General features: G+C 39.9%; 1 protein-coding gene across 4 annotated transcripts in view; it reads left to right on the forward strand.

Annotated features, from left to right (window-relative positions):
- MCTP1 (multiple C2 and transmembrane domain containing 1) overlaps positions 1–15,747 on the forward strand; it is a 231,233-nt gene that overhangs the window by 191,628 nt on the left and 23,858 nt on the right. For all 4 annotated transcript variants that reach the window (XM_082074225.1, XM_082074226.1, XM_082074227.1 and 1 more), the window contains one exon: positions 3,371–3,424. In XM_082074225.1, the coding sequence (XP_081930351.1) occupies positions 3,371–3,424 (54 nt within the window). The remainder of the gene's footprint in view (positions 1–3,370; positions 3,425–15,747) is intronic.

Raw genomic sequence — 15,747 nt, forward strand, 5'->3', positions numbered from 1 at the left:
TCAGATCCACTGTGCCTCTCTTCAACAGCCTTGCTTTGTTCTGCAGAAATAGATTTTATTTCAATATACAGCTTTTGTAAGGCTTCAGTGTGCCGATCCTTAATATATCATAAGATCATGAAGAATCTACTTTCCTTGTTTTAATTTCTGTCAAAGTTCTGAAAACACTTGTTTCGGTGGTTTGATAAATTGTATTATTGTGTCCGTATTGTCTGAATCCCCTTTTTATTTTCTTTTTACTCTTCCTTTTGAATTTCAAGACAAGGGAAAGCATGAGCTCTGTTTCATATACTTTCAAGAATCGTTTCTGCATCTTGGGCATGGGAGCACTTTTTCTACATTATATTTTGATACAATAATTGAATCTGTTTTCCTTTCTAGACAATTCAATACTCTGAAGCTCAATGTAATTGATGATATGACTAACCTAGAACAAGAGCATAGACTGGTAGTGGCTTTTGAATTAAAAGTTGGAATGGAGAAGCTGGAAATCTAGGCTCAGTCCTGGCTTCAAGCGATTTCAAAGGACTTTTTATGTCCCTTGAACAAGATAACATTTTGCTGTTCTATAGAAGCTTGTAAAATAGTTTGAGATCATTAGATGGGGAAGAAGAGAAAAAAAAAAAAAAAAGTGAGTTTGAAGTATTATTATCTGGATAATTTAGAATGGGTATTGTCATGCAAGTGATTGCAGTGAGGTGCCATCATTTGCAACAATTTTAGAGGTTTCCAATTCAACTAAATGTCTCAATGCCAACTTTAGCGCTTCTGTGAGACAGGCATTCTGCTGTTCAGTCCTGTCAAGACAGGGAATTTCTGGATGTACATAAGAGATCTTCAAGTGTATTAATGTCGAAAAGTAAGAGACCTATTGAATTTAGTCAGCCTCAGGTGTAGGCAGCATCTGAGTCAACAGATTCAGGTTTACGCCTTGGGCTTTAGTCACCTAATAATGTAATTACAGATTTTTTTTTTGCGTGTGGCAAAACTGATTTAAGAGGGTTTCCATCTCACTGCCACCCTTAACAGCTTGTTTTCATCCTCCCTTCTCAGTTCTTGGTTTCCTCAGTGGAGCTGATGCCACACTGATGGACTGAATCTGTCCAGATTAAAAGTTTTAGGTTGGGTTTTTTTGAAGAACTTGATCAGGCCAGTGATGTAGTTGACAGCTCAGCTTCCCAAACACTTGGAGCAGCCCAAGGAAGGTCACGGTGAGCTACCAAGAGAGGAGAGGAACAAGGACATGGTGCAGACAAATGAAAAACTGAAAATGCCTTTGCACCCACAGGGAGGTTCATGAAGGTGGGACCTCTCGGTCACCTCCAAGTGAGATGTGTAAAGTGATGTACTGAGCCAAGCAGGAGCTGACAAGCATTTCAACAACATGCTCTCAATGTTTCCCTCCCTCGGTGCTGAGAAGTGTGACCATCCCAAACTCTCTGGGCACTGTCTCCAACCCTTTTTCTTTAAAAGTGGAGCAGAGCTGGTCTAAATGGGGAAACAGAGGAGAAACTGGTGAGGGAGGCTGCTTCTTCATAGATGGTGGCTGGTGCGCAGCCTTGATTCCATCTTCAGCCTGCGGAGATTCACAAATACATCTTCCTGCCTGGCATCACGTCAGAAGATTTGGTCATTCAGTCTCCTCCTGATAAAATTGTTCTTCAGGGCAGGAAAGAATTCAAGAGTAATTCTTTAATTGCTATGGGTGTGCTGCTTCTTTGGGCTTCTGGACATGTTCACTCTTTACTGTTTCCTTGTGTTTCTGGTCTTTCTTTTGACTCCAGGGTCCAGGGCAGAGTAGACAGGATTGGAGGCTCCGTCCCCAGCTCATTGATAGAGCTGTTTTGGGACTGGGTTCAAACAAGAATGAACAACTGAGACTGGATAGATTTTGGACCATGCAGTTGACTTGCGTGTATGCAGAGTGGTCTGTGCATGTTTCATCGATCTATGTCATGTTTACATTTTGCATGAGCCCACGTAACGTGATTAACTGGGATTTTATTGATGGCTCAGCTAGCTCAGAGGAAGATGCCTTATGTGCACGCTTCTCTTTTTTTAAGTTCTTCTTTTTCCTGAATTTGGCTCTTCGATAGTGTTAAAGTCCCTTTAGGTTTGGACTTGATGCGAATATCCTTGGAGCTGTGTTTAGGGAGTCATTCTGAAGTTATAATTTTAATGCGTTGTCTTAAATGACAAATGCACTAAAACATTTGTAGCCTCAGCTACATAACAAAGTAAACAAAGTTTTAGTTGGTGGAAAGCCTGTGAAATAGATGGAAGTATTAACCTGCATCAACAAGTTTTACCTTCTCTTATCTCTTTTATGCATATTTTATAACACATAGGATACAAGTTTTGCATCCGTAATATGACACGGGACTAGGTGGATCTCTGCTGACCTTCCTTATGGAAGTTCCCATACCCTAATAAGTACTTACATATAAATAGTCATATAAAGAGCCACATTATTTTCTGCTCATAGGGAGGTACAACTTTACTTCAGTTGCACCAGCAGCACATTTTCCCCCTCGGTGATGGTGAAGACTTGGTGACAGTGTTATGAAAGAGGGATTTGTGAGTTTTAAGGCTGAATCTGCCACTGACCATAGTCAGAAAGTCATTTAATCTCTCTGTGGACTAGATTTAATAGTGGCTCACTTCATGTTGTGATAAATAATTATTAATATTTATAGAATTAGTTGAATGCATGTGTATATTTCATAGTGTTAGACTGAAGAGACTATTTAAATCAAATAACAGGTAGATGCAGACATTTGGCAACTGCAGCTTGCAATAAATGTGCAGAACGTTAGATGCACAGATTGTATAAAATCACTATTAAGAAACACAGTGCTAATGCTGATAGAGCATATGGTATATATAATTGTTGTAGGTCATGAGGAGATAAGCTAGTATGAATTTATTTCCAGCTTGGTATTCTACAAAAATCTCTTGGTGAATGCTGTAAACTCTATTAAAAATGTTGCACGTTTCTGTAGGTAACAGTAAATTTAAAGCAAGCGTTTGTGTGTGCTGTATGGGGACCGGTGGAGCTGACAAAGGATTCCTTCAGTTAAAACAATCGTACATTGAATTTTGATCTACCTTTTAAATACTTAAATTGTCAAGCAGGCATTTTGTACAGGAATGGTTTTCAGTATATAATTCCCTAATGTAGGTCAATTAGAGCTATAACACTTTCCTAAATTTGAATCTGTAGATCAAGTGTTTTTTCCTAGTTGTACGTTTTCCTTCTGTGCATTTATTTCAAATGTTAATAAAGTTTTCATCTACAAAAGGTTTAGAATTGACAGAACAAAACTCTTCCTTTTTAAATCATGACAACTACTACTGTTTCTGTCTGCAGGTAGTGGAGGACATGCTAGAGGACGAGGAAGAAGAGGATGACAGAGATGACAAGGTAATTATCTTTCCTAGCACTTGGGTATCTGGGGATGGGAGAATTTAGACATGACACTGTTTTTACAGACAGTTAAAAAAGGAGGTGAAGTGTTTTAGTCCAGAAAATTGGACAGAGCTGTTTATCATCCTAACAATGCTACAGTGTGTTGCAGGAAAGGATAGAGGACTATAAATCCTGCTTTTTTTTTTTCCTCTTGGTCCAGAGCTGGGTCAAATATTTTTTCTGCCAGGAACAAAAATAATTCAGCCTGTCTGGAACTTGATAGCTCTTGTGAAGATAACTGCAGTGACAACTGTTTTTGAAGGACAAAAATTTGTCCTGTCTTGAGTATTACAAATAGGGCTGCACTTTAGGGGGAAAAAAAAAATGGTGTAAAAATAGCAACTCCATACTGGTTAAAGATGGGATGTTGACGCCTGTAATTTTCAAAGAATGGCTGAAAATTTCCGCACTCCGTGTGACATTTAAATAATCACAATTCTCACGGGCGGCCGCTTGATTGGAAGTTGGCGTCGCGGCTGGGGAAGCTGTTGCGGATCGTTCGGCTGTTCGAGCGAACGCGGTTCGGTGTGGAGGCTGCCGGTTGGGCTCAGGGCTGCGGCCGCACGGTAAATAACGGCTCATTTCCACGTCTTATCGAGCCCAGCGATGGGACTGCTCGGATTGTTTGTCCCTTGGGGAGAGGGAAAAAACGGAGAAAGTAAATTAGAATGACCTTGCGCCACCGAAGCGATGGCCAGCGCTGGCGGGACGGCGCTGTGGCAAGATGAGTGCACTGGAAAAGCACCGATGTTGCTGCTGTTTTCATACCAGGAAGGTGACATTTGTGGGAAAAAACACAAGAAAAGGAAAAAAAAAAATAGACAATTTTACAAGTACTCTGAATTAAAACACAGATGATTTTGACCTTCACATGTGTTCCCCCAGTTCTCTTGTAGTAAAGCAATGATTTCTTTTTTTTTCAAGAGGAGAAAAACAGTGTATCTTAATTTATGCCCTTGACCTTTGTTTCTAGTTGAGATGTACAGTTATATACCACTGTAAGAATTCATACGCTGACAGCAGCATTTGAAATGTCAGAAAATTCGCCATGATTAGTTAATCCCTTGAATGATTATTTTTCTGTTAGCTAACACCTAGGATATGAGATGATAAAAAAGAGTATTTTCCTCATTCTATTCCTAGCTCAAACATTTTACAATTGACGGAAAGTTATTATGTGAAATTCTTCTATACATCACTTAAATCGTTAGCTACATCATTTCAGAATCGGCCAGCACTGTAGTAACAAAACCTTTTACAAAACACATGTGATGGTTTGTAACACTAAATGATATGAGCATACACTTCTGGCAATAAAATATATGATTTATTGCAAAGGTCAGTCTTGTAGCTGTGGAGAGCTTGTATTTTAACTCAACATGCTGGCTTTGAATCATCATTTCTCTTCTGATAAACACTGATCTGCCATCCATTTGAAGCCATTTTCTCCCATTTCTTCCTGCTTTATTATTAGAGCTGGTGCAAAAAGTATCATCCCAGTAGTGTGCGTGTTCCTGGATATTTTAATAACTGTGTTTAGTTTACAAAGAATAGTGCTTGACTGCTTGTAGTTTAAGCTAGCCTATGTAGTTATGGCTTAGTGGTTTTTGGAAACTGCTAAACAAACTGCTTTAAAAGGGAAGATGAGGGTGGGGGTCAGCTCCCCCAGCCCCCCTTCTCTGGGGATTAACAGATGCCGGGCAAAACGTACCCAATTAGAAATATCACTCTATGTTTCAGTGTTGTGATCTAATATTCAGCTTTCTCAAACTGACACTAGAGTTCAAACATTTTTCTAGATCTAGTTACCAAGGTTGAATAAAAGTGAGCACTGACATTACCGTGTGCATTCAGGGAGCCCTTTTATTGAATATTTAAGAGGTGTCTTTCTATACAGAAGGTGTTTAGTTTGATTTTTATGAATTCAAAGCTGTCTTCATTATTGCAAACATTTTGAGTTCTCGTGATTCAATATGCTGTTTGAATGGAAAATAGAATTACACTTCTTAAAATAAGCACGTATGGACTAGTGTATACGTTCAGGACTCTTCATAGTGCGCATTATTTTGCACTGGGCTAAACTGTAAAACATAAATGTGTAGCCAGGACTGAGTCGTTCATCATTAGAAGCTCAAAGGGTGCTTTTTCCTGTCTGGTGCACTAGACATAGTCTGTTAACTATGGCCGTTCCTCTCACATCCTTTTGTCAAAATGTAAGGGTGCAGTTGTGTATTATTCTAATTCATATGTGTGTTTTCTTGAAGCTGTGTGCAAAATGAAGTTCTGTGAGAAAACAAATGCACATTTTGTAACACCAGCTGGTAGTGGCCTCTGGCTTTTATTACTTCTCTGTTTTTTTTCATGTGGTATAATAGAAAAATCAGGTAAGTGGGTCTTCTTAGGCGATAAAAGTAAAAAGATTAATAAATGTGCCAAAGCCTCACTTTAATTGAAACTGAAGCATATGTGGCAAGTATGTAAAATACGTCCCAGATGTTTGAGCATGGACAGTGTCTTTGCTTTCCCTGATTACCACAAGGCAGCTATTAGTCCTGTAACCTTTGGACTTAACGGTAAATGGGGTATTACATGGCACAGAACCGGAGCACCTGTTTCCCATTCACTAAAGACCCCTGGAAGGCTTTACCTAAGCCTACCCATATGTTTTCACTTAGCAGATTGTTGAGCGATTATGAAAAGTGTCTTTCTTTAGAGCCAGCTTAGATTTTAGCCACTTGCTCGCAGTGAAAGGGCAACTCTTTGGCTACTTGATGAGGCCCGCGTGGGCGAGCGCTGATGTAGGTTACGGGACGTTGTTCGACATCCCAAAATCACAGAGTTACAGAAGTAATAAACTGAGGGATGATGGATGCTCAAGTGTGTGTAATTAGTTAAGGTAATGCACTTTATTAATAGTGGCATGTGATACGGAGAGGAGTTTGACAAGGTAGATTTGTACTTACAGTGTTACTTGCTCTCATTCTCATGTTCTGGATTTTTGTAACTCTTTTTTCCCGCCTCTGCTGCAATTAAGGTAGACAGGACTGTCAATTTAAGGTCATAGATATTGTTTCTTTTTTTTTAACTGAGAATGTTAACTTTCATCTTCAGTTGCAATATGACTAATGAACTAAAGTGGCAACTACACTTATTCTTGCATCATTTATGAAGTGGTGCTTAGCAGTAGAACACTTCTTTTCCATTTTTCTTTCTTTGTCATATTATGTATTTAGGAACTGGAAAAGATGCTGCAGTTTGTTTGGCTCAGGCTTTTGTCCTTAATTCGATACTGGTTTTTCCAATAAATAGCACTGGAATCTGTGTTCCATGTGTTCTGTAGTGCTTGCTAAACCTATGCCAGACACAGATTTACAGTTTAATCTGATTTCTATCTCGCCTCTCTTTTATTTTCTTTGTTTTTGGCTCGCTTCCAAATGCTGCCTTACACCGTATCTTAGCGAATAAGGGTCAGTTGAATTACACGAAGTCAATTTATCAACAAGCTACCAAAAGGATTTTTAAACAGTTATGTTATAATAATGTAGAGGTCGATATGCATAATCTATGTATATAAGAGTTTAGTTTGTCATAGAAGAAGTTCAGATATGCTTTTCTAATAGCTTTGTTCTTTGAACAAGCTCCAGATAATATTTCAGATAATCACAAAGAATTTCAGCTCAGCATTTTGTGGAAAGCTCTCGACATCAGGCCAGTGAGCAATGCTGCTGTTGCAGATTTAAGTGGAGGAAGACGCATGGTACTAGCACTATTCTATATTACCCTTTTATTAACAATATCTTATTAATACAAAATATTCAAATCATTTACACCTTCATCTACTCTCTCTTCAGTATTTCATTCTTTGAAAAATTCTTTGCAGTTCTCAGTCCATGAAGTTCCATGATAACTAGACGCTTTTATAATGAAAGATAGCTGAGTTGAATTAAAATATGTTTTAAAGCTTTTAATCACCCCTGCTGAGAGGTAACAACTTTGTTTTCAAGCTGAGATGCTTCTGTAACCTGTCTCAGAAGCATGCCCTGCATTTCTACTATGAGTAGACCATGAGCAGGAGGAAAGGTAACTCTGATGTAGCCTATATTTTTATACTCTATAAAAGAGAAGATAGTAATCTATTTCCTTATAAAATAAATTATGAGAACTTATTTCCTATAAAATAAATGATGGGAAAACAATAAAGAAAGACGGAGGAAGTGGAGTGAAGAGAAAATTCCAGAACGAATAAGTTCATAGGTTCACCTATAGCTTGATTTCCCCATTACATTCTACATGAACATAGCACCTAGATATTAACCATACATAAAACACATTATCTTTCAGTGAAAATTGTAGCTGCATATATGCTGCCTCCTAAAAGCTTAGCTAAACTTATAAAAAAACTTGTAAACTTATAGGAAAAGCCTACGGCAAGGCAGTCTGAAGTCAAACTTCTCAGTGCAGTTTGGTTTCAGCTCGGTGTAGTTATTCACACAGAGATAAGAATAAGAGGCATGGTTTTTATCAAAATTGTGCATAATAGGACAGATGATGGTCCTGAGTCAGGACGACGCCCAGTATTGGTCCCGGCTGGGGTGCAGGATGGAGAGCAGCCCCAGGAGAAGGACTTGGGGGCACCGGACTGAGAGATCGGCCATGAGCCGCCATGTGCGCTCGCAGCCCAGAAGCCAACGGTGCCCTGGGCTGCATCCCCAGCCCCGCGGGCAGCAGGTTTGGGGGATCCTGCCCCTCTGCTCCGCTCTGTGAGACCCCCCTGCAGTGCTGGGCCAGCTCTGGGTCCTCAGCACAGACACACATGGAGCTGCTGGAGAGGGGCCAGAGGAGCCCCAGCAATGACCCGAGGCTGGAACAGCTCTGCTGGGGACAGGGGAGAGAGCTGGGCTGTTCACTGGAGAAGAGAAGCTCCGGGACACCTTAGTGCACCTTTCAGTGCTTAAAAGGGGCCGAGAAGAAGGATGGGGACAGACTTTTGAGCAGGGTTTGTTGTGACAGGACAAGGGGTGATGGTTTTAAACTAAAGGAGGGAGATTCAGGCCGGACATGAGGAAGGAATTGTTGTCCTGAGGGTGGTGAGAGCCTGTGCCAGGTACCCAGAGAGGTGGTGGATGAACCATCCCTGAGACATCCCAGGCCAGGCTGGACGGGCTCTGAGCACCCTGAGCTGGTGAAGGTGTCCCTGTCATGGCAGGGGGACTGGGGGAGATCTGAAGGTCTATTCAACCCAAACTATTAAATGATTCTGTGGTGCAGACTGCTTTAGCCCATACACTGGAATATCAAGTGATGATGTTTCTGACCATTAGATCACCTTAAAGTCACAGCCATGGAGTTACTTTTGGCTGGGTGCACCTTGGATCACAGGGAACCTTTGCAGAGGTTCTTCCACAATGAGCAGTTGTCATCCTGCCCTGACCTCGGGCATCAGATGGGCTTCTTCATGACCGAAGTGTGCACCTTTGAAAACAGGTAATGTGAACAGCCTTCTGAGAGGCTTAGTTTTAGCAAGATCAGGCTTCTTCATCTCAGTGCCGTCTTGAAATACTATCAAAATTAGGGGAGTAAAATGAGTATTAGTGAGTTCAGAATCTGAGATTTATATCTGAAGTTGGGCACTTGAGGAGGTGTGTGTGCGATGGTCCCTGGGGGACCGTGGGTCTACAAATTGTTGAATGAATTACACTCATCCGTGTACATTTTTTTTTCACCTGTGACTAATATAGTGTGGGTAATGTTCTTCATTTGTTAAGTCATCCAAGTATAATTCAATAAATTATTAAATCAAATGAAGTATATGTCTTAATTATGTTAGCTGCTGCAGGATGTGACATAATTTCGCCCTACATTTTTCCTCTACCCTTAATATTATTTCTTTATCATAACTAAGCAGATTTAATTTTTTTGAGACCTAATGAAGGTTTGTTTTCACCTAGCTCCTCAGAAAGTGATTTTTATAGAACAGGATGTAGTTAAAAAATCTCTGTGGTCTTCTCTGTGACCCAGGGGAGAGAAATGATGAGTGTTGAAGGAAATGACCAAAAGCTTTTATTGCCAAGTTCTCCTTGAAACCTTCTTACCTGTGCAGGTTAGCTCCAAAGGCATCCATCTGTTAACGTGGCTTCAAAACCAGTGAGAATGGGTCATTCCTCGTTCTCTAATAAGACTTTTAAATGTCGTTTCACACAGAATCATGAGATCTGCATTCTGATTAACCTGCTGCCAGGAACTGCTTGAGACTGTAAGCAAGCCATGTAGTCACTGATATATGAGTATTTGCCAGCCACCTGAATATTTCTTCAGGCTTATCCATAGCTCCCCATTTTAGCATTCTGAAGAACAGGCCCAAACACCTGTTTTAGAGAGATGCCTTTTGAGCTTTTTCTACAGCAAAGTATGGGGTCCTTAATAAAGAACAAGCTTCCAACTCAGTCACACAGAAAGCAGAGATGGTGAGGGGTAAGGCACAACTTTGGAAACCTGATAGAAGAAATGCAAACTCTACCTCTTAAGCCATGTGCGTACCTTTCCCTTCACTAAAATGCTTGTAAGAAAAATTGCAGTCTCAACTACAAAAGTTTGTCAGGGCAGTTGATCAGGTATTGTTGTGCTATATGGAGGAAGATACAGGAATACGGGAAAATAGTTTGCGAGCTTTTGCAAACTATATGCCTATATTAGTGGTGCGGTTTGAAGTATCTGTGTGTCAATAGGAGGTTTTATATTGTTTACTTAATGTTGATGCATGGATCAGTGATGAAGTTGCTGGACAGATCGTCCAGGTAAAATAGAATCTTGACAAAATGAAAGAGGGACCCCGACCCCAAAGAATTTAAGTGCAAAGCTGCTCCTAGAAGAGCATGGCACAGAATTACAAAGTTGGCGTTGTGCAGCAGCATCCACAAGGACACAGTGCGATGTGGTAGAGGTTTCATCTGCTGGCAGATAAAGAGATAAATTTGGTGTCGATAAACCTTATGGACAAGCAGTGCATGTAACTAGCTTCATTCTACTTCTTTTTCATTTTTTTCAATGTGAATTTTGTGTGTTTATTGATAACAACTAGAAAAGCTCCAAAGGCGTGGCAGTTCACTCGTGCAGGTTGTCCCGTTGATGGATTATTGTGATCGTCTGCTGCAGAAGCTTTAATTACACTTCCATTCGGAAAGGCAACTGCTTCCACCCATCCCAACAGAAGTCTGCAGACATGCAGCTCCTAACTAGCAGATGTCCATGTGCCCAGAGACTTTCCAACAGGAGTTTTCTTACCAGGCACCTTCCCATCCACTGCCCTGGAGTGTACATGTATTCTGTGGAAGAAAAAGTGCATGAGAATACTGATGGATCAGACAACATCACCTGTGCCAGAAAACGCTTCTGCCCAGTCCTCGATCTTGCCATTTCAGTTCTCACTTTCTGTTTGACTAGAAGCTAAAGCAGCCCTTTGCTGCTTTGTTTTTTGTAGCTCCTTGTTTTTGTGTCAGCTGTGCACTGCACATCAGATGTGCTTATTTTCCAGTACTCACAGTCCAGCTTTAGAGATGATTCTTTAATCATGGGAACTTTCCATTGAGACAGTTCTGTGGCTTTTAAAGCATAAAGTGCAGGGAAGTATATATTCATTTACAGAGTGGAAAAATTATTTATTTTTATTGATATCTACTCCCTTGCACTTGCAGAGACTTGAAAATAACCAGAGAGACAAGTGACTGCCATGTGGAGGATGAGGCTTTCCTAATCCCTGTGAAACTCTACCCCTTTTTGTGCAGTTTATGTGGCTTGCTGGGAGGTCTGGCTGGGAGAAGAGGCAGCAGCCCGTAGAAATTTGCTGAAGCCACGTTGCTGGTTTGTGAATTCCCACCTTTGTCCTCTCAGAGCATCCTCCAAGTGGGGCAAAGACCTGGAGCCAAGTACTGGGGTGGGCGGTGGGTGTTCTGTGGTTTTTGAGTCATACACTGAAAGCAGAGATGTCCACCTGTGAGCATTGTGGGAGCAGCTCTGAGTCGAGGAGAATGTGGGATCAAGAGCAGGATCAGGCAGAAAGAGATGCAGATATAAAGGAAAAATGACATGTAGGGACATCTTATGGATCAGGGTGTCTGGGCCCTGGGCAGGCAGGGATGTAGGGGAGGATGCTGAGATCTACAGCAGGAGAATGGAGATGGGGAGAGGCCACAGACCTGGTGGAGGGGCTGGGGGAGCAGATGTGGGTTGAGCATCCATGCACTACCCATGGTGGGTAGTGCAGAACTTACCTTAAATCCCACACAGGTTAATTTCACAGCGGTTGGCTTTGCCATCTCAGTAGCGCTTTGAATGTAGTCTTTGGTGTACAATTTAGATACGCTCGAAAATTAGAATTTATGGCATATGGAAAAGCAATAAACAGTTGGTTTAGTGCTCTGGCTTGGTATTAAATGTGGCTTAAGGACTGGGGTGGTATCTGTCTTATCTGCATGATCAGCAAATGCACGTTTGACTGGTTTGGGAACAGATGAGGTAATACGATAGGTTAACATACATCTGTAGCAGTCCGATAATGCAGTGTTTTTATTGATTGCCTAACTGAGTACCTACACTGGGTATTAGGTTTGCTTGTCACAGTGCTTGGTGCCTGGGGTAGTTGAGCAAGTTACTTTTCCACTGAGTTGACCCCAAAGTCCCAGAGTCTTTCAATCCAACTCCTCAGATTTCATACACTGGCAATTACTTTCCTTTTCTAATGGGCTATATTAAAGAAAATGTGTCACCTTTTGCACCATGTAATACTAAATCAGATCAGAATTCATGCACAATTATGTCAGTGGAAATCTAATATTACAGACCTGCTTATCTGGAGATAGCACATGGAAAAATAAACGTGCACAACTGACAGATTTACTTGATTCCACAGATAAGTTATTTGTAAGTAATTGAGCTGAGGAATGTGTATGGATTATTTTCATACGTCTCAAAAAACATATAAGAAAAATGGCTAATAAATATTTAAGTATTGTTTCTTTCTCTTTCTCCTGATTCCTTTCCCTTTTTATCTTTTCTTGGCCTGCTCAAGTGCTGAAGTAACAAAGTCCAGGATGGTATAAAGAGATTTTATGTTAGGAAATTGTTATTGTTCCGAAGGCTAGCAAGTTTAGAAAAACAAAATGGACACCATTGGTTTATGTAGTGTCACAGATATCTAACGGCATCGAGGTAACACAGAGCTCTGAGAAAAAAAACATTCTGCTGAAAAGGTATTACTTTCTGTTTTTCTTTAACAGTGTGAAAAAGTCAAAACACTGTTGCTAATCTGAAGCTTTCTTGCAATCAGAAATAGTAATTTAAGATCAATTGCTCAGCAGATGTGCTTTTTAGAATTTTACACAAAGGAATAGTGCAAATCCTCCTGCCTTCAGCATATACGGTTGTGCATTGTTATCCCTTCAGTGTATGGTATTAGCTGTAATTTAAAATTAAGCATACAAAAGATATTTGTTGGCCTTTAATTACTGCTTGGTGAAAATTTTAAATACCAATAGTGAAAGAGTAGACAGAAATAACTTGGAATACTTTCTCTGCTGCTGAGTAGTTTGCTAATGTGTGGTTGGATTTTCTTATTTTTTTTTAATTTTGGGGAAATTTGAAATTTGTGTGTATGTTTATGTGCTCCAAAACATCTTCTTGTCCATCCTGTGAAGTCCCAGGTTGCTTTGCTTCCCACTCACAAAGAACAAATGCTGCCTGAATATTTTAGGTCAACACAAGGCATATAGTGAAGATCACTAAACAATTTATTCTGCTGTCTTCCTCAAGTACGATACAAACCCGTGGATTTTGATAGAGGAATGGTTTGCATAGTTGTGGTTTCTGGAAGGCCTATTAAAAATTAAGATTGTGCAGTCTGTTCAGGGAAAGCTTGAAGATGCATTATCAGAAATTACATTATGTGATGTTATAGGCCAAGAGCCAGTTTGTTACTAAATAATTTTTTCAAACAACTCTTACGTTCTGCAAGCCTTTTCACCCAACTTCCTCGAGATGCATTGATTCAGAAGAAAATGTGTTCTAACATTGTGATTTTTAAAAAGAAAAGTTTTATGCTGCATTTTGAAGTCTTATTACATAAATACAGAAAAATCATTTCCTAGAGATTTTTTTTTCCCAGTGAAATATTTATTTGATAATGGCTAAAAGTGTTTAAATGACAGCTGTATAGTCCTTTTGTTGGTTTGCTTTTGCAAATCAATGCCTGCGAATTAAGGAGAGGAACCACAATAGCTCACTGCAAGTTGTTATAAAACCAAAACTAAAAGTGCTTTTCAAAATAATCTAATAGGGAATGTAATTAACATTTTCTGGAGCACAACCCACCAAACAAGCGAAGGCCACCTTAAGGACATCCTGGTATGATCAAAAAAGAGCACAACATCTTCTTGGGAGCCTGTTGGAAGATGCAGGGAAAGGTCAACATGTTTTATAGCTCCGAATTACTGTTTTGAGAAGGAACTCTATCACCTAGATAGAAATTATCTGTTGAGTCTGAAGAAATACCATTTGCTTTTAAAATGCAAGGAAAAGTAGAACATTTTGCAAGATTTAACAAAGTCTGTAGAACAGAGCCAGATCTTATTTTTCCAGATGACCAAATCAGAGTAGTTATAAAAGACAGAGTGTAATTATTGAACCCTAGGGAGTTTTTTCAATTACATGTTTTGGGCATTTATTTTTCCTGCAAATACACTGCTTATTTTTTTGTTGTTAGAACAGTGGAGGAAACTTACTTTGCTGATGCTTTCAATTTTTTAAAATTTTCTGTGTTCTGCGGATCAAATCACTGATTTCCCTCCAGTCCCCAAATCCTGAACGTTTTGCTCTGCAATTCATGTTTTGATGCCAACGACTGAGGTCCTTAACCAGGACACTGCAATGTCTATTTTATTCAAAGTTCATCAGGGAAAAGCAACAGTTTTAACATTGTACTTCCAGGTCATTCACAAGTATCGCTGGAAGTACCTGAAGCACACAGGAATGTTTAACAGACCTTTCTTCTTTATTCTCCTTCTAATTCCCAGCCATTTTAATGTGTGATTTCAGATGGTTAACATTCAGCAGTCTGTCCGTCTATCCTGAACTAGGGTGAGAAAATAAGGGTCTTTTCTCTTTCCTTTAAACATTTATTCTGTGTGTTTCCTCTGCGTTGACTAAGCGCGGTGCCAAAGCCCGGGGGAGCAAGTTTGTGAATGGTGTCATTTGTCAGAAGTATTAATAGTTCCAGGAAATTACTGTTTGATGAGTGGAATAACTCTCTGAGCAAATATGGTGAGTGTGAATGAGGGGAAAAGGTGCAGGGAAGGCAGAGGGGAGAAGAGAAAGAAGATGTCTATATGCTGTGGGTGAAGAATTTGTCGGAAGATTGTCTGCAGAGCTCTGTTTGTAGAGCATTTCTAACATGTACATACAATATGTGTGAATTATGTCTCTGAGATGAGAAGCACACAGTGATTTTGGAATTTGTGGCCAATACAGTTCGGCACAGAAAGGGTTTTGGTTTTTTTTTCCTCACAAAAAACACTGAAGTTCAAAAAACCCAAGTGATTTGTGTTCACAAACCCTTTGGGTGGAAAGGGTGGCCAGAAGCACCCAGTCGCTGTAGTTTCGCAACCTATGGCTTCAAGTTCCAAGGTTAAAACAAAATTGTATTGAAATTGTATAAAAAATGTATAAAAAAGAATTTGACCAAAACTAATCACAAACTCAACTAAGACATATTAGGGAAAGGGGTAAGAGTAGCAAAAAGGGACAACCTAATCAGCTGAAAGACATAAGAGGAATAGGAAGAGATTTCTGCTTTAACAATTAAAAACAAAATTCCAAGGAAACCATGTACCCCTACTGTATTGAGGGGGGAAATAAAACTAGTTGTTTAATAACTACCTGGTTTTGGTGATCCTTTAAAAATGTTTTCAGCAACAGAAAACAGGCAAAAATACCAGTTGTAAAGAAAATATGCCACATTTCTAGAGACTGTTTTGGGGAAATACTCGGTGGTGATACTTAATAGTCTTATTCAGGAAATTATCCAATAATCTTACTACTCTACTGACATTTGTCATTCCAAAGTCATGGCAAAACACGAAAGTGCTCAAAGGTGGAAGCGGGTTATACTTCCATTTTTAAAACTGAAGAGGGGATTGATCCTGACAATTACTGTTATTTTAATCTCTTGTTCTCTGTAAATGATGGAACAGAGTTGAAGACAAAAGTGGCCAAACATGGGTGTTTATTCC

This window comes from Streptopelia decaocto (genome assembly GCF_964273445.1).
Source record: "Streptopelia decaocto genome assembly, chromosome: Z".
Lineage (NCBI taxonomy): Eukaryota > Metazoa > Chordata > Aves > Columbiformes > Columbidae > Streptopelia > Streptopelia decaocto.